Genomic DNA, 18,398 nt, shown 5'->3' on the forward strand with positions numbered 1-18,398 from the left:
AAGTTATTGAGAGTGTATTCAAATGCTTTATAATTCACAAAAATAAAATGCTCACTAATAAAATATTCCATAACAAATCTTTGGAAACCTACTCAGTGATGGGGTTACAGCAGATACAGTTAGGCATAGAGATATCAAATATCCACTCAGTTCAACAGCTAGTAAAAAGAACTTTGAATACAGGTATTTTGATGTCACGAAGACAAACGTCCTAAAATTTAAGTTTTCCACTGAAGAACATATTTAGAACGTTTTTAATCAGAAATGAAAATTAGGACAATAAGGTTAGGCTCTTCTGTCAGTGAAGTTTTAGGTGTATGGATTAAAAATCAGAGTGAGAATAGGAAGATATTTAATAAATGCAACACTGACTTTTATTTCAATCTTTTTAAGAACTGAAGTGATACAAAACTAGTCGATGTCATTTCAATCTGGTCCTGGCTAATGTGCAAAACTTCCTTGGTTTGGTGGCTTTACAATTATTATGGAGCTCACCCAAGGTATCGAAAAGTACGAAACACTTGACCCAGATTATCTCACTCACCTGAAATCTGCGAGGAGGGTGATTTTTTATTATACTGGTTCCCCTGTCGTCCGCATTAACATCAAACGAGATGGGCCTGGGTACTAAAAAGATGGAGACAATTGGCAAAGAGGCAAACTTATCTTTTTGGAATCTCCTGTCAAACATTAATAACACAGAAATTATGATTTCTCGGATTATGGCTAAGGAAACCACATCAATGTGCAAATCTGTTTAATAATTAACAAATTTATACGCACCCCAAGTAAATATTAACTAATCTGTGCGTTCCGCGATCCAGGGGAGATTGTACTGAACTGGAAAAAGATGTCAACCGAGCCCGAATGTCCGCCGCATGCACAAAGTAGTTATTTGCAGGACAGATTGATCATCAGTAATACAACACAAAAAATAAATTACAACTAACTAAATGTGGTCTTCATACTTTTCTTTCACCTTCTGTAAACATTTCGTTGGAAGTGAACTTCAATGTCTAAAGTTTTGCAATGCTTAACAAATCCGCGGGTACAGTAGCGCATTTACGTTTCTCGTTGCAAGTGAACTTCAATGTCTGAAGTTTTGCAGTGTTTAAGAACCGGCAGGTACAATGGTTCATCCGCTGGGACAAGCTAATGGAAGTAGCGAGAGGTCAGGGGCTCACTCACCTTGCCGCAGCACGCCGGCAACGTGCCTCTCCTTCAGCGGAGGAAGGTCGCTTCTCCTCGGCTCTGAAGTTTCCTGTTGCTCGCCGTGTTTCAGACGCTCCCCGTCCGCCCCACCAGGCAATTGGTCCAAACCTCCCGTCTCGTTTGCGGGCACCGGCGTCACCTTGATCACCTTGTGCGAGACCTTAGACGAGCATAAGCCCATCTTCTCACGGACTGACTAAAACATCGACTCCGGAGCACCTCCCGCATCACCTGGTGAGTTTCCGTGGGGTGTGTGGGCATGCACGTTGGGTTTTGTTATCCAGAACGGCATGAGGATTGGAGTCGGCGGGAATGCTGCAACAATGACCCTCTCTCGGCTTGGCCCAGTTGCCCGGGCAACGCCGCCAGCTCTGGTGTCGCGGCCCGTGACAAAGTAACCGGCGACCCGGCAGCAAACCACGGTCACGCCTGCCAGCACCCAGTAAAGCATCTCGTCTCTGTGCCCACCTCTGTCTTTGCTATTGCAAAGTAGGGACTGTATTAGTACAGTGTTTGTTCTATCCTGCCAACAGTTAACTACTAAAAGGCATGTCCCGCACTGCCTGCGTGCATCCACCTTCTCCAGAGCAAGGATTAACTGTCGCTCTTTCTCTTAATGCATCAAACATTTGAGTGGGCAGTAAACCCCTATTAGTCAGGGTACCAGACAGACCCTCATTAACAAAATACCAGCTGAAAGGTCCACCGATTAATGCTGAGGAAACAGGAACGGATCCAAAAGAACCGTGGCTCCTTTGTACCTCTTTTACCCACCATCGTTCTAGTTTTCTTGATGGCTCTATCTAATAAATTCTATTGATTAGTCTTGAACATTGTAATTAATTCAGCAGCCACAATATTTTGGGAGTATTATAGATTTTCACTTATCTTGTCATCTAATTTCAATATGTAATGTTCTGCATGTCCCAGTCACAAGTTTTACTGTATCTACCACACTAAATTTCTCACCTTTATCTATAAAAAACTTGATTTCCAAAGGAATTCAAACCAAGTTTATGCAATGGTTCTTAATCTATTATCATTTAAAATCATGGCTTCATTCTGCTGAAAATACACTAGATCCCTTCAAAATCTTGTATATGTTTAATAGACCATACTGAAAGCAATGGTCCAGATAGAGTCAGACTAAATCTTTATATGATTGAACCACTGTTTACCTAGCTTTGAAATCCAGAGCAATTGAGATAAAGACCAATTTTGGTACTTTTGTACCAGCTTTTGGTGATTTATATATGTAATCACTTGCTCTTCCACAGCTCCAGTCTCTAACAATTAAGAAAGAGTTCAATGCTTTTAGGCCACAGATACACAGCGGATATTCTCAGAGTCTCTGCCAAAGAATTTCATCTGCCAATGTTTATGCCACTAAAAATCTCGCCTGTCACCTTGTAATTTATTGACTCATTTACACAAATCTTTCTAATCAAGCATGCCCTCAAAGCTTCACACACAGTAGCCTGATTTTGAATTGTTTCTATATTTCCTGCATAGAGATAACTGTAAACATTCAAAAGTTATGGAAACACATTTAATTTCCTTTATTGTCTATAGATTAGATCTATTAATCTATGGTCAGAAGTAAAAAACATTGTGGTAGCATGTTGACCTTCTGTTTTCTAAACTTCATGTTCATCATTCCTGGAATGTTTTGTCTTGGTATTTGACATCAGAATTTAAATTTGCTACCTACCTTCATGCTGTTTTCAATTGCTTTATCATATGTCGAATCTCCTGCCTCTTCATATATTTTGTGTTAATGTTCATTGGATTCTTTCTGAAATGCCCTGTGGATTCTCCCTAAGCCCAATCATGAAGCAGAAGAAATCCTGTGACAAGATCTGAGAACATTATATAGTTGCCTGGCTTTTCAGCACCTGCCATTAGTAGCTTATTGACAATGAAAGAAGCTATTTCAAATTGGAGTTCTAGTGATGGAAGCATCATCTTTAACTATTTCTGTTAATGGTAAATGCTGGGAATCAGACATGTGGATCTAAAACTGTTTTTCATTTGAGATTTCCTGCAATTGATCTCACTGTATATGATTTACCAGGGTTTTGCCCCCTTCAAAAATTATAATAGAATGTAACAAGTGATTGTGAGTCACACTTTTACTTTACACTTTTCACAGTGCTGATTGTAAGTTTGGTAATATATCCCTGCCACCTAGAGTTACTACAGCAAGGAGATTAGGAGTTATTAAACATTCTGAAGGTTTATTTCAGCTGTGAATTGAATGACTTTATTTCTTACATCTTTCACATACATGAGGAGTAAAAATCTTTACATTACGTCTCCATCTAAATGTGCAATGTGCAATCGTAATTTATAATAAATAGAACAGTCAATGTAATATAGAGTCCACTCAAATCAGCGTGAGTTCATCAGTCTGATGGCCTGGTGGAAGAAGCTGTCCTGGAGCCTGTTGGTCCTGGCTTTTATGCTGCGGTACCGTTTCTCGGATGGTAGCAGCTGGACTAGTTTGTAATTGGGGTGACTCTGGTCTCCAATGATCCTTCAGGCCCTTTTTACACACCTGTCCTTGTAAATGTCCTGATTCATGGGAAGTTCACAACTACAGATGTGCTGTCATTACCAAAGTACATTGTCTAAAACACACATTTAAGTCATTTGGCTCTTCATTCCTGTCCCAGTTTTTCAAATTTAGTCCCATTCTCCTGGTTATTCTCCACAATCTTGCAAATTTGTTTTAGTGGGAATTGTTTTCCACATCATGTTAAAATAACATAGGCAGAGATTAAGATCATAGCGTCCTTGATGCTAAAGGAAATGTGGTTTGAGACCTTGTGGCAGGTGACAAGAGTTTGATTACAGTGAAGTAAGAGAGGTGAAAATTGTGAAACTGGATTTGCAGATACTGTAGATATGAACAAAAACAGATTGAACCGAGAATTATCAATATTCCCTTATATCTGGAGAAGTCCGGGTCGTGGGAGCTGATCTTCTGAAATTGACCTCTTAAGCCATCTCTTCTCACTTTATTCTTGCAGTTTCTTCCTGAAGTGATTTTTCTTTTCAGGATATAGAACAGTACAACACGGGAACAGGCCTTTTAGCCCATGATGTCTGTGCTGGACATGATGCTGAATTAAGCTAATTCTCTTCTGCCTATACATGGTCCATATCCCTCTATTCCCTGCATATCCATGTGTCTATCTTACAGGTGTTTAATGTCATTATTATACTTACTTCCATCACTTCTCCTGACAGCCCATCCAAGGAATCCACTACTCTCTGTGTAAGAAAACTCTGGCCAGCATACCGCCTTTAAACTTACCCCCTCTCACCTTAAATGCATATCCTCTGGTACTTGACATTTCTTCCTGCAAAAAAGTTTCTGACTGTCGACCCTATCTATGCCTATTTTATTTTGATGAACTTCCATCATGTCTCCCCTCAGCATCTGCTGCTCCAGAGAAAACAATCCATAGAACATTACAGCACAGAAAAAGGTCTTTTGGCCCTTCTTGGCTGTGCCAAACCATTTTTCTGCCTAGTCCCACTGACCTGCACCTGGCCCATATCCCTCCATACACCTCTCATCCATGTACCTGTCCAAGTTTTTCTCAAATGTTAAAAGTGAGCCCACATTTACCACTTCATCTGGCAGCTCATTCCACACTCCCACCACTCTCTGTGTGAAGAAGCCCCCCCCCCCAATGTTTCCTTTAAACTTTTCCCCCTTCACCCTTAACCCATGTCCTCTGGTTTTTTTCTCCCCTAGCCTCAGTGGAAAAAGCTGCTTGCACTCACTCTATCTATACCCGTCATAATTTTATATACCTCTATCAAATCTCTCCTCATTCTTCAACACTCCAGGGAATAAAGTCCTAACCTATTCAACCTTTCTCTGTAACTCAGTTTCTCAAGTCCCGGCAACATCCTTGTAAACCACCTCTGCACTCTTTCAACCTTATTAATATCCTTCCTGTAATTTGGTGACCAAAACTGCACACAATACTCCAAATTCAGCCTCACCAATGCCTTATACAACCTCACCATAACATTCCAACTCTTATACTCAATACTTTGATTTATAAAGGCCAATGTACCAAAAGCTCTCTTTATGACCCTATCTACCTGTGACGCAACTTTTAGGAAATTTTGTATCTGTATTCCCAGATCCCTCTGTTCTACTGCACTCCTCAGTGCCCTACCATTTACCTTGTATGTTCTACCTTGGTTTGTCCTTCCAAAGTGCAATAACTCACACTTGTCTATATTAAACTCCATCTGCCATTTTTCAGTCCATTTTTCCAGCTGGTCCAAATCCCTCTGCAAGCTTTGAAAACCTCCCTCACTGTTCACACCTCCAATCTTCGTATCATCAGCAAATTTGCTGATCCAATTTACCACATTATCATCCAGATCATTGATATAGATGACAAATAACAATGGACCCAGCACTGATCCCTATGACACACCACTAGTCACAGACCTCCACTCAGAGAAGCAATCCTCCACCACCACTCTCTGGCTTCTCTCATTGAGCCAATGTCTAATCCAATTTACTACCTCTCCATGTATACTTAGCAACTGAATCCTCCTAACTAACATCCCATGCGGGACCTTGTCAAAGGCCTTACTGAAGTCCATGTAGACAATATCCACTTTCCTGGTAACCTCCTTGAAAAACTCTAATGGATTTGCTAAACATGACCTACCACGCACAAAGCCATGTTGGTTCAAACTCTCCTTTTGGCTGACACTCTCTAATCCAGACAGAATCCTGGTAAATCTCTCCTGAACCCTTTCCAAAGCCTCCACATGTGTCCTGTAATGGTCAAACAGAAATGCGCAGAATGCTCCAAATGCAGCCTAACCAAACCAAAGCAGACTCAATGGGCCAAATGGTCTATTTCTGCTCCTATATCTTAAGGTATTTTTATCTAGCTGCAAATGATTTCCTGAATCTTATACTCAATCTTCCTATCAACAAAATCAAGCATTCCATGAGCCTTCTTTATCATCCTATCTACTTTGTAGCCACTTTCAATGGGTTAGGTATCTAGACCCCCGAGGTGTCTCTATACCTCAGTGCTGTTAAGGGTCCTGCCATTAACAGATTGTGTACAGTTCTGGCCACCAAATTAAAGGAAAGATGTCAACAAAATAGAGAGAGTACAGAGGAGATTTACTAGAATGTTACCTAGGTTTCAACACCTAAGTTACAGGGAAAGGTTGAACAAGTTAGGACTTTATTCTTTGGAGTGTAGAAGGTTGAGGGGGGACTTGATAGAGGTACTTAAAATTATGAGGGGGATAGATAGAGTTGACGTGGATAGGCTTTTTCCATTGAGAGTAGGGGAGATTCAAACAAGAGGGCATGAGTTGAGAGTTAAGGGGCAAAAGTTTAGGGGTAACACGAGGGGAAACTTCTTTACTCAGAGAGTGGTAGCTGTGTGGAACGAGCTTCCAGTAGAAGTGGTAGAGGCAGGTTTGATATTGTCATTAAAAAAAAATTGGATAGGTATATGGACAGGAAAGGAATGGAGGGTTATGGGCTGAGTGCAGGTCGGTGGGACTAGGTGAGAGTAAGCGTTCGGCACAGACTAGAAGAGCCGAGATGGCCTGTTTCCGTGCTGTAATTGTTATATGGTTATATATTTTCCTCTTATGTTAGACCTCCGAACTGTAACACCTCACACCCACCCCACCCCTCTCCTGTCAATTTCCTGACATCTGAGAACCTGAAAAGGTTATGCCATGTCGTCCAGTCTCAAACAGTCTGTGGCCTCCTATGACCCATAGGCAAACTTGTGAGTGATTTCATTGATGATCTGATTGTGCCTTACAAAAACCATGCCATCAAAAAGCACCTGGGCAGACATGGCGGCATGCTAATCACAATACAGTGGACCGCCAAGAACGATTGCCAGCGCTTTTACTGCTATCAGGTCTTTCTTCAAAAAAAGTTATAGAGTATGATCTCTATCTGAGTAAACAAGATGTTGCGGTATGTGTTCTATAGATCTTTATTTTGATTGTGTTATATTACAGTTAAGTGCCGTAACAACAATCAAAAAGATAAAATATTCATTTTAATCAAAGGAATAAATAATAAAAATAACAATGTGAGGACTTTCAATACAAAAATTTATTAGACATTAACATCCATTTCCATATAACTTTATAAAGATTAATTTGCAATAATATATTCTTTATAGTGAAACTGTATCATATTTATATTGTATACAGTAGATCTGCTTCAAAAAGTAATGTCATAATAGCATACTGTGTTACACAAAACTAAATCATATTCACAGAATATACATTCCCGTGCATTTAAAAACATGATTGCTTTTAAGCTAAAGGTATTGACACTGTACCATTTGCTCTGCTTCTGGTCCGGGTGTGGACACTGGACTCTGTGACATCTTCTGTTTGTTCCTCGTTTTTCTTTTCTTTTAATCTGTTAATAAACTTTAAAGTGATCTCATCCCATTCTTCGGGAAGTAGCATCAATAGAAAGCCAATACATATAATAGTTGTTGCAGCTAATCGCACCATGCTGAATATTACCTCATGTTTCAGGAGGTCAACAACTGTGTAACAATAAAAGTAAATTAATTCATTAGTAAGTGTTCTTGTATAATTTATTATTAAAACTAGAAACAGAATGTATCACAACTTGGAATATTAAATACTTACAGCCCAAATGCAATATGATTATTATCTCAAAAAAGTTATTATAAATAAATATATTACTTCATTTAAAAATTATACTTACTTATGCATTAGTCTAAGTATTATAAGTATCATGTTTCCAATGAGAGATTTTTTAAATATATGTATAATGTGACACCATTATGTTGCACAACGTCCAGAGGCAGGACTTCATGATCTAGAATTGAGGCAGCACTCAGCTTCAAATTAATAGAAGTGGATCTGTAAAATTTTTAATGAGTACTTACCACACAGGTCAGTAAAGAGAGAGTGACAAGTTCTGGCTCAATTACTTTCAATATGAAGTCTTACTTTTATATAGGCATAACAGTGTAACTAAAGATCCCATAAACTGCAGTCAGAGGCTTCTTAAAGAGAGGGCTTTGACACAAATAAAAAAATACTTCCACGTTTTTGCACCTAACTTTAAAAAGAAAAGCTTCTATAGGTTGGTGTAAAGAAAAACATTAGCAAACATTAATACGAATTCTTTACAGAATGCGGCAGGAGAAATTATATTGGGGAATAAGGAATTGACAGAATTTTTAAAAATGAATGACACTGATAATCTCACAGATATGGTGGAGAACAATTAGTTTAAAATAAATGAAAATCTGAATGAAATTAATATTTGTAAACAAAAAACTGTTATTGCAAAATGGGACAGAAAACTGATAAATTCCCAGGATATGATGTTGCATTCCAAGGTTTAGAAAGAAGTAGATATGGAGATACAAGATGCACTGACTTCTCATCTTTCAAAATTCCATAGATTCTGGAATGTTTTCCACAGATTAGAAGGAAATCTTCTAATTAAGAATACAGGAAATTTGCAAACCAATTGATAAGGTAAGGTGCCAAACAAGACGATTAAACAAAAGTAGAGTATCAGGTTAGGAAAAATACATTGGCATGGATTGAAAGTTAGTTAATGATCAGAAAAAGAAAAGAAATGATAAATGGGTCACTATTGGATTGGGAGGCTGTGGAGTACTACAGTTAATGGTGGTGGGGATTCAGTTGTTCACAATGTGTTTCAATGATAACTTTTGAGAAGATAGGGTCATTATATCCAAGCTTATTAATGACACAAATCTGAGTGCGGGGTGCAGAGAGAATTTAGGGTCATACAGACAACTTAGTAAAAGGTTGAGAATATGCCAGACAAATATATCACAGAAAACTGGAAGGTCATTGTTTTAGTAAAAAAGTAGTAAGGCGGAGTATTCTTTAAACATTAAAACATGCTCCTGTTCAAAACTATTTTGATGTCCATATACACACAAACTGCTAACGTGCAGTTCTACCAAGCCAACAAAAAGGAAATAGCATCTTCTCATTTATTGCAAGAGAATTTCAGTAAAGCATAAAGATATCTTATTGAAATGCTGTTGGATGCTAGCATTTTTCCCACAGATTGGAAGGTAATAATGTGTAGATATGTAATATTTCAGACCCTGAAATATTACATAGAACATTGTTCAGCATTTGAAAGGTGCTTTAGCTCACAATGTCTGTACCAACCATGGTACCAATCCCAACTAATCCTTGCTGCCTGCACACGGTCTATACCCCTCTAATCCCTGTCTATTCGTGCATCTGTCTAAATGCTTCTTAAAAATTGTATTATATTTGCTTCATTCACTCCCCTTGGTTATGTGTCCAGGCACCTATCACTATCCATGTAAAAATAATGTACCTCATGAATGTCCTTCAAATTTTCCCATCTCAACATCAAGTTCTGTATTCTAGTATCTGATATTTTCATCCTGAGAAAAACGCTGACTATTTATCCTACCTGTGCCATTCAGAATTTGATATATTCTGCTAGGTTGCCTCTCATGCTCCAGTGATCCAGAGAAAATAATTCAAGTTTGTTCAAGTTCCTCTTATAGATAATACTCTCTAACCCAGGCAACAAACTTGTGAACCTCCTCTGAACCCTTCCCATAGCTTCCATATCCATCCTATGGTTCAGCAACAAAAACCACACATAATACTTAAAATATGGCCAAACTAAAGTTTTATACAGCTGCATATATACTCTCAAAGTTTTACCAGACTGATTCTATTGGAGATATTAAACAGACTACCCCTGTGTTCTCCAGATTTAAAATAATGTCAATGTAGCATACAGAATTCTTATGGACTTGATAGGGTAAATGCTGAGATGACATTTCCCTTGGTTGGGGTGTCTAGAATTGATGGATGCATTCTCAAAATGAAGAGATGGCTGTTCAGGACTAAGATCAGAAGAAATTTCTTCCTCAAGAGGAAGGTGGATCTTTAGAATTCTCTGGAGTCTGGAAGCCCTGGCTGAATGCATTCAAGATATGTACAAATTTTCCAGGCTGAGAAGAATCTCTCTACCTTATAGATATTGCAATTTTTATTAAATAATAATATTCTTAATATTAAGGAAATAAACAAATAATCCAAGAAAGTGGTACAAAGATCAACAATTACTTTATTAAATGATGGAGCTGGTGCAAGGGAGCCGTATAAAAAAAACAATCAGTCAGAACCTGAAGGGCACCAGCAAACTGCTCTTCAAATTCAGTGCAATAGTTCATTTAACTACACAGTTCATTACCTTCAAAGGTTAGTCTTGTTCCTTATTATTCTCATTCTCAACCAGAATTTAAACTGCCTAATATAAAGCACCAATTATGTGTATGTTTGGGAGCATTTCAGAGAGAATGCATTAAAAGAGAAGTAAAGAAGAAAACTGCAAGCAGACAGATTCTCCATGGAAACTACAATATCCTTTGAGAAGAGTTTTAATTGCATGCATTTTCTGTTGCCAAAGTTTGAAAGTATATATTTTCAGAAGTTGAAAGCAGCAAAGGGCAGCAAAACAGAAGCAGAGGGAGATGGAGACACAAGAGGCTGCAAATGACAGAACTATGAGCAAATTCACAAGTTGATGAATCTAAGCTGAGCAGTATTTCCACAGGTTTCTGTATAGTTTTACCGATGTGTTAGGCACTCAATTGCTTAACCTGCTGAGTACATCCTGTATTTTCCATTTTAATTTCAAACTTCCAGTTTGTTGATTTTCAGTTGCTAGGTTGTTGGGATGCATTGAATGCTTTCCAGTTAGTGATTTACTAGAAAAGTTATAATATGCCAGTAACTAACTCAAATTAGAGACATGGGTAGCAATTACAATTATTGCCAAAGTTGGCAGGTTGCTTTAACTCTTTGCACCTTAAAATTCTTTTTTAAATTAGTCTAAATCCTGTAACATCCTATCCCACAATGCTGTGATAGTGCCTTTCCCAGAAATCACTTTTCACAACCATCTTCACAAGAAATACTAGGGATGGCAATAAAGCCAGCTGTACTAGCTATGGCCAGATCCCAAAAAATGAATAAATTAAATAAACTTCAGCGGTGATATTTCTGTTCCACCATTAACAATGGAAAAGAAAAGTTCTATAGGATAACTGAATTAGCAAATGGACAAATTGCTATTGCTACAGTTGTACTTCTCACTGATGATGGTAAATGGAATAGAAAATGTAACTGCACTGTTCTGCAATATTCTGACCAATCTATATTAGAACTGTACAGAATTATGTTTCAAGCACAGGCAGGTTCCTACTGAAAGCAAACAATGTAGAATGAGGTCAGAAGGTCATTCCTTCTCATCCAATAGTTTGCCGTTCTCCTAAAGTTGTGTTTATTTGTATTATGGTTGAGTGTGATACCTTAAGTTTTAAGGTATTTCTTTCATTTTGTTTATGTATTGTAGCCATTTTGGCCATTTAACCATGAGTTCAGCCGGCTTCTGTGACGTCTGGGTGCGGACACTATGGCTATTGTGTTTTCACATCCTTAATCACATTCTATAAATGTCAATTGCTATAGCCACTTGTGATGGCTGAGATCCAGATCAGCAAATGGGGTTAAGGCTCTCATGTGAGTAATGGCCATTTCATTGCAACTATGAAGGTATAACTTCACAATGATTCCAGAAATTAAAATATAACAAAGAGAAAATGGTTCAGTGGAAGTGTGTATAGTTTGCGTATGCAAGAAGGGAGCTGAGGCCAAAGGTAATAGGGATAAAGAAGGAAGCTGGTAAAGAAAATCAGAGAATTGTAAAAGCTTAAAATAATTTTTAGCTAATTTTTTCTTTCAATAGTAATTATGTCAATGACATTGTGATAGATAGTGATTGCTGAAACTTGGCAATAATAAATAACTCGTATTTACAGAATTTCACAACTTTCAACATCACTGCTTTCAATATGTCATTGACGTAAAAGTTCAAGAAAGTTCAAGCAGCTGTAAGATGCTGGAACCTACACTATTCTAACCATAATGAGGACCAAAGCACATCAAGGTGAAGATAACCTCCCCAATACAGTGAAAGAAGACAGTTTTTATAAAGGTCAGGCAATTTATTCAGCCAGATTAACACCAGGGGAAAAAAAACAAACTTTTGTCCAATAGTTTTGTCACTTTTAATACTTCTTAACCTAAAGTACAGAAGAAAATAATTATTTGATAGCTTTACGAGTGAATCTGTAGATGCTAGAAATAAATAAAAACACAAAATGCGTTTTTATTTGATAGCTTTACTGTGAAGGACAGAAGATCAAGGTAAAGACAAGAAAATTACCTGCATTTCCAGGGACGCTGAGTACAGTTCCAATGGATATGAGGATAGGATATGTTAAGACAACGCCGACATTCACAAGGATATTGAAGGCTGCAGAAAAAGCAACAATAAATATATTTCATATTTTGAGGTGAACTATTTATATATTTCCATTCTGGACAGAACAACAATAGCACCAACTGTTTTGAGTAGATTACTGTCAGTTATGATATTGGTTAAATAGATAATAATCTTACTTTGGAAATTGTACTACTGTTTTGTATGAGTGAAGACAGACTTTTCTGTGGAAAAGTGAACTGCTGTGAGTCATCATTAATCTTCCCGACAAACATTCCCACAACTGCGTAAGGACAGTGAGGTCTGCACCAATGGATATATTAGGTCCACCTCAGTTAAAAATAATCCCACCTGTTAAGACTGGGTGATATTGTTTTCGTCTCAGCTAATTATCACTGGTGCGAATGATACAACACCCTTAACCTCCTGAGATGGAGCTATCCTCTATCCATGGTCCTAGTGAGCTGGGTAGCGGGGTATACAAGCTGGATCTACTCTGCCTTTTTCTCAGTAACTTTTGATCTCTGAAACTATTGCTTGGTGCTTTTCAGGCTCTGACTGATTGTGGTTCTTTTTGGTTCCGAAAGTGCAGCAGTATATTTGGCATTCATAGTATTCTTGTGTAGAGATCCTAGGTGTGCACTATGGTCATTGCACATTGGTATATACAAAAGTAGTCAGTGAAGAACTTTTTGGTTCACACTCAGGATGTTATCCATGAAGCTATATTGTTTTTGCAAGAATTGCCTTTCAAACCTTCAGCACTTATTAAATACTAGTGTGCTCTCATCTTGGAGACACGACAGACTGCAGATAAAACCATAAGATGTGGGAACAGATTTAGGCCAATTGAGTCTACTCTGCCATTTTATCATGGCTGATCCATTTCCCTTTCAACCCGTTCTTCTTCCTTCTCCCCGTAACCTTTCATGCTCTGACTAATGAAGAACCTATCAACCTCTGCCTTAATATGCCCATTGACCTGGCCTTCACAGCCACCCGTGGGAATGAATTTCACAGATTCACCACCCTCTGGCTAAAGAAATTCCTCCTTATCTCTGTTCTAAATAGTCACCCCTCTATTCTGAGTGTCTGCCCTCTGTTAATAGACTCTCCCACTATAAGAAACATCCTCTCCACACCCACTCTATTTAGGCCTTTCAACAGACAGTGTTTCAATGAGATCCGCCCCCTTCCAGCCCATTCTTCTAAGTACTAGTGAGTAGAGGCCCAGAGCCATCAAATGCTCATCATAAGCCTGTTATTCCTAGAATCATTTTCTGAAACTCCTTCGAAGCCTCTCCAACGTCAGCACATCCTTTCTTAGATAACTGCTCACAATACTCCAAATGAAGCCTCATCAGTGCTTATAAAGCCTCAGCATTACATCCTTGTTTTTATATTCTAGTCCTCTTGAAATGAATGCGAACATTGCATTTATCTTCCTCACCACTCTCTAAACCTGCAAGTTAACCTTTAGGGAATCCAGCACAAGGACTCCCAAGTCCCTTTGCACTTCAGATTTTTGAATTTTGTTGTCATTTAGAAAATAGCCTGCACTTTTTCCTGACACAGTTCCATCTGCCACTTCTTTGCCCATCTCCTGATCTGTCTAAGTCCTTCTGCAGACTCCTGTTTCCACAATATTAACTGCCTCTACATCTATCTTCGTGTTGTCCGCAAATTTGGTCACAAAGCTATCAACTCCTTCATCTAAATTATTGACGTACAACGTGAAAAGAAACAGCCCCAACACCGACCTCTGCAGAACACAACCAGCCAATCAGAAAAGGCTCCCTTTACCCCCGCTCATTGTCTCCCACAAATAAACCAATTTTCTACCCATGCTAGTATCTTTTCTGTAATACCATGGGCTCTTAGCTTGCTAAGCAGCCTCATATGCGGCACTTTGTCAAAGGCCTTCTGAAAATCCAAGCACACAACATCCACTGATTCTCCTTTGTCTATCCTCAAAGAATTCCAACAGATTTGTCTGGGAAGGTTTTTCCTTAAGGAAACCATGCTGAATTTGGCCTATTTTCTCATGTGCCTCTGAGTACCCCGAAACCTCATCCTCAACCTCAACATTGTCTCCAACATCTTCCCAACCACTGGCCTCTAATTTCCTTCCTTCATCTCCCTCCCTTCTTGAAGAGTGGAGTGACATTTGTGCTTTTCCAGTCCTCCAGAATGATGCTAGAATTTATTAATTGTTGAAGGATCATTACTAATGCCTCCACAATCTCTTCAGCTACCTCTTTCAGAACCCTGGGCTGTACACCATTTGGTCCAGGTGACTTATTTACTTTCAGACCTTTCAACTTCCCAAGCATCTTCTCCATAGCATTAGCAACTGCACTCACTTCTACCCCCACAGTCCTTGAACTTCTGGCATACTGCTGGTGTCTTCCATAGATGCTGGAATGTGAAGCAAAAATCAAACTGCTGGAAGAACTCATCTTTGTTTTCAGAAAGCTTAGGAAAGTCATGCACATTCGAGAAACATACCAATTTTATGTAATGGACAATTCTGTTCAGCAATTACTATATTGAAATCAACAACCCAAGTCTGCAGTGCAACTCCCCACATACAGATTTCCATGTTCAGTTTCAATACATGATTTTATTGATCAGTGTTGAGTTTTCTTCATGCCTGTACTTAATGGTCTTGGATTTCTGACTGTCTTGTCATTCATTTTAGCCCACTCCATCACCTAAATCAATTCATTCATAAGAGTTAAATTTACTCCCTTGAAAGGACTCATCAATCTTAATGAGGGAAGAGACACACTTACTTTCATTACCCAATAACAAAATTAAATTCACCTATAATAATGCAATATATAATAAAAATTTAAAAAATACCTTCAAAGGCTTGATAAATTAAACTGTATCAGATTATTTTTATTATTTATTGTTTAATTTAGACAAATAGTGTGGCAAAGACCCATCCAGCCCTACGAGACCCTGCTGCCAAAGTCCATCTGTATGACTAATTAACTTACTAACCCATACGATTTCGGAATGTGGAAGGAGACAGGAGCATCCGGAGACAGTCCGTGCTGTCACGGGGAGAATGTATGAATGACTCACAGACTACAATGGGATTAAACCCGTATTGCTGGTGCCATAATACCCGACATGATGCACCACGCTACCATTACCATCCTTATTACTTCAGGGGTAGGACAACTGAAGGAAATCCATTTCTTAAGAGGCATTTAAGTTACGTACCTAACCAAAGCCCAGCAATTCCACAGAGGTAACCCCATGGCAAAGCAGAAAATGAGGACCAATACTCCACTTTTGTAAAATACAATATGACTGGTGCTGATGATATAAAAATTAAATTGAAGACGCCTAGAGTAGAAATGAAATAGGCTGCTTCTCCAAAATTTGCACTTCCCAGAAACATTTTAAATAGGACCTGGAAGAGATTTAAGGAAACCAGATTAAGTTATTTTATAATGTGGTACATTTTGTAAGTCATAAGAACAATTGTAATTATACGAATTAAACAATCAAAGTTTAAATTGGATTAGTAATTTTTTTAAAATTCTGGAAATGCCCCACAGGTTCAGCAGCACGGTGGACAAAGGAAAGAGCTGATATATCAGAGAGACGACTTTTTCTTGCTCTATGTTCATCTGAATTTGATCATGTACTTTATAAATTGTGGGGAGATATAGTATCCATAACATTTAAATGAATTGGCAAAAATCTGTACAAAATCAGAATGTTGTCACTTTAAAAATATAACATTTCATTGTTGGGAGCAGCATCATAAAGATAAGGATTCATTTAATCCCTTTATTAGAAATAAGAAATTGTGCTTCAATGAAAACTAGTTTCATAACCACATTTATAATTAGACTGTTGATATTTGAAAACTTTGCTACCATTCTTCAAATTGGTGCACAACTGTGATACTTAATGGGCAATCTTGAAATGTTCCCCAGTTAGAATTAAAAGTAATTACAAGTGGTGTTAAAACGTTCATTTAACAAATGGTCCACGATTTTCCTAACAAAATGTCAACATAATAACTTGGAATAAAATATTAACCTATTCCTAAAAATAATGGTGATATTAAAAAAGCATCAAATGGGAGGAATTGTTTTCCATATTAGAAAGCTAACATCCGGTGTTCACTGTCAGCCAATTAAGTGATTTAAAGCAAATTTTAGATCAGTCTGTCCTTCATTCAATTTGTGAAGTATAAATGAACTTTTAACCTTGTAATCAATGGTGATGTAGTCTTAAAAAATGAAAAAGATGAAATACATCATCAAACCACTACTTAACATAAGTGGTATGAATAATCTGAAAACATACCTTAGCATCATTTCCATATCTGACAAAGATTATCATTGAACATATGTCAGAGTAGCAATTTGTCTAATTTTATCCATGTCTTAACATTCAATCACAGATTGCAAACTTAGTCAAGCAGAACAATGTACTTTTTTAACATTTAATACTGTAGCAGTAGAGGATAAAGGCCAAGACCCAAATAGCAGGAGATGATGTTGAAAACAGAAAACACGCTGACCAAAATCAAAGGACTGTTACAGACTATTACAAAATTTGTTTGTACTTTTGTTGTCTGTTCTGTAGTTAAATTGAGCTTGAATTAACGTTAATTTTTTGCATTTGCTTTAGTCTCCCAGCTGTCCATCCTTGTCTCCAAAATCCGATGATAATTATTGGAATAGCTATGCGAGATCCACTTTGACACAAGGCAATTCATAATACATGAGATTTGCTTTTGCAAAGAAAGGTACTTATTTTAAATACTGTTCAGCTATCTGGAACCAGTGCTTTACAATTGAGATACAAGAGCACTGCCTTCTCCTACTATTAATGAAAATTGAAGAAGCTGATTATGTCTTCAGGATAAGGAGAATTTTAGATCTTCCACAAACTGAACAAATGCAAATGCAAATTCAGGCCATCCAGTTAACATTGAGCAACATGGTATTTGCAAGTTAGCACCCATTTTCTTCCACTTTAATTTTAAAATAATTTTGGTTTAGAGACGTAGCATGGTAACAGGCCCATCTTGTCCAATGAGTCTGTGCCACCCAACTACACCCATGCGATCAATTAACCTACTAACCCTTACGTCTTTGGGATGTGACAGTGAATCATACCAGCCAAGTGGGTCACAGGGAGAACATACAAGCTCTTTACAGACAGCAGTGGGAATTGGACCTGCATCGCAATAGCATTACGCGAACTGCTGCACTATGGTTCGGTGTACAGTGTACTGTACACTCTGACGATGGTGTCTGAAAAAAGGATGCTGTCCAAGTTGCATGCCATCTTGGACAATGTCTCCCATCCACTCCATAATGTACTGGTTAGGCACAGGAGTACATTCAGCCAGAGACTCATTCCACTGAGATGTAACACTGAGCGTCATAGGAAGTCATTCCTGCCTGTGGCCATCAAACTTTACAGCTCCTTCCTCGGAGTGTCAGACACCCTGAGCCAATAGGCTGGTCCTGGACTTATTTCCACTTGGCATGATTAACTTATTATTATTTAATTATTTATGGTTTTCTATTGCTATATTTCTACACTATTCTTGGTTGGTGCGGCTGTAACAAAACCCAATTTCCCTCGGGATCAATAAAGTATGTCTGTCTACTGTGCCGCCCCATTTTGTTTTACTTTTTAGATTTATTAATAAAGTAATTTTTTAAAAGATGCTTCAGGTTCAAAAGTAGCAAGAGCTAGGTCACTAATTCAAAGCAACTCCTAAGGAAGAGGTACAATGCAAAAAGAC

At 38.1% G+C, this 18,398-nt stretch overlaps 2 protein-coding genes and 1 long non-coding RNA gene across 5 annotated transcripts in view; 1 reads left to right on the forward strand and 2 right to left on the reverse strand.

Annotated features, from left to right (window-relative positions):
• LOC140725003 (factor associated with metabolism and energy-like) overlaps positions 1-1,600 on the reverse strand; it is a 16,964-nt gene extending 15,364 nt beyond the window's left edge. Inside the window, exons 1-2 of the mRNA XM_073039922.1 lie at positions 1,189-1,600; positions 545-627 (exon numbers count right to left, since the gene is read on the reverse strand). Coding sequence (XP_072896023.1) covers positions 545-627; positions 1,189-1,393 — 288 coding nt within the window. The 5' untranslated portion in view covers positions 1,394-1,600. The remainder of the gene's footprint in view (positions 1-544; positions 628-1,188) is intronic.
• On the forward strand, positions 840-17,383 carry LOC140725004 (uncharacterized). 2 transcript variants are annotated; one of them, XR_012098235.1, is made up of 4 exons: positions 840-1,446; positions 8,693-8,769; positions 12,505-12,680; positions 17,270-17,383. It is a non-coding gene; the product is annotated as an uncharacterized lncRNA (long non-coding RNA). The 2 variants fall into 2 exon arrangements; XR_012098234.1 differs by lacking the exon at positions 8,693-8,769.
• The window catches only part of slc35f4 (solute carrier family 35 member F4), a 143,790-nt gene continuing 132,697 nt past the window's right edge, over positions 7,306-18,398 (reverse strand). The window contains exons 5-7 of one of the 2 annotated variants that reach the window (XM_073039921.1): positions 15,842-16,034; positions 12,551-12,640; positions 7,306-7,799 (exon numbers count right to left, since the gene is read on the reverse strand). In XM_073039921.1, coding sequence (XP_072896022.1) covers positions 7,558-7,799; positions 12,551-12,640; positions 15,842-16,034 — 525 coding nt within the window. In that variant the 3' untranslated portion in view covers positions 7,306-7,557. The remainder of the gene's footprint in view (positions 7,800-12,550; positions 12,641-15,841; positions 16,035-18,398) is intronic. The other variant, XM_073039920.1, reaches the window with a different exon arrangement.

This window comes from Hemitrygon akajei, chromosome 3 (genome assembly GCF_048418815.1).
Source record: "Hemitrygon akajei chromosome 3, sHemAka1.3, whole genome shotgun sequence".
Taxonomy (NCBI): Eukaryota; Metazoa; Chordata; class Chondrichthyes; order Myliobatiformes; family Dasyatidae; genus Hemitrygon; species Hemitrygon akajei.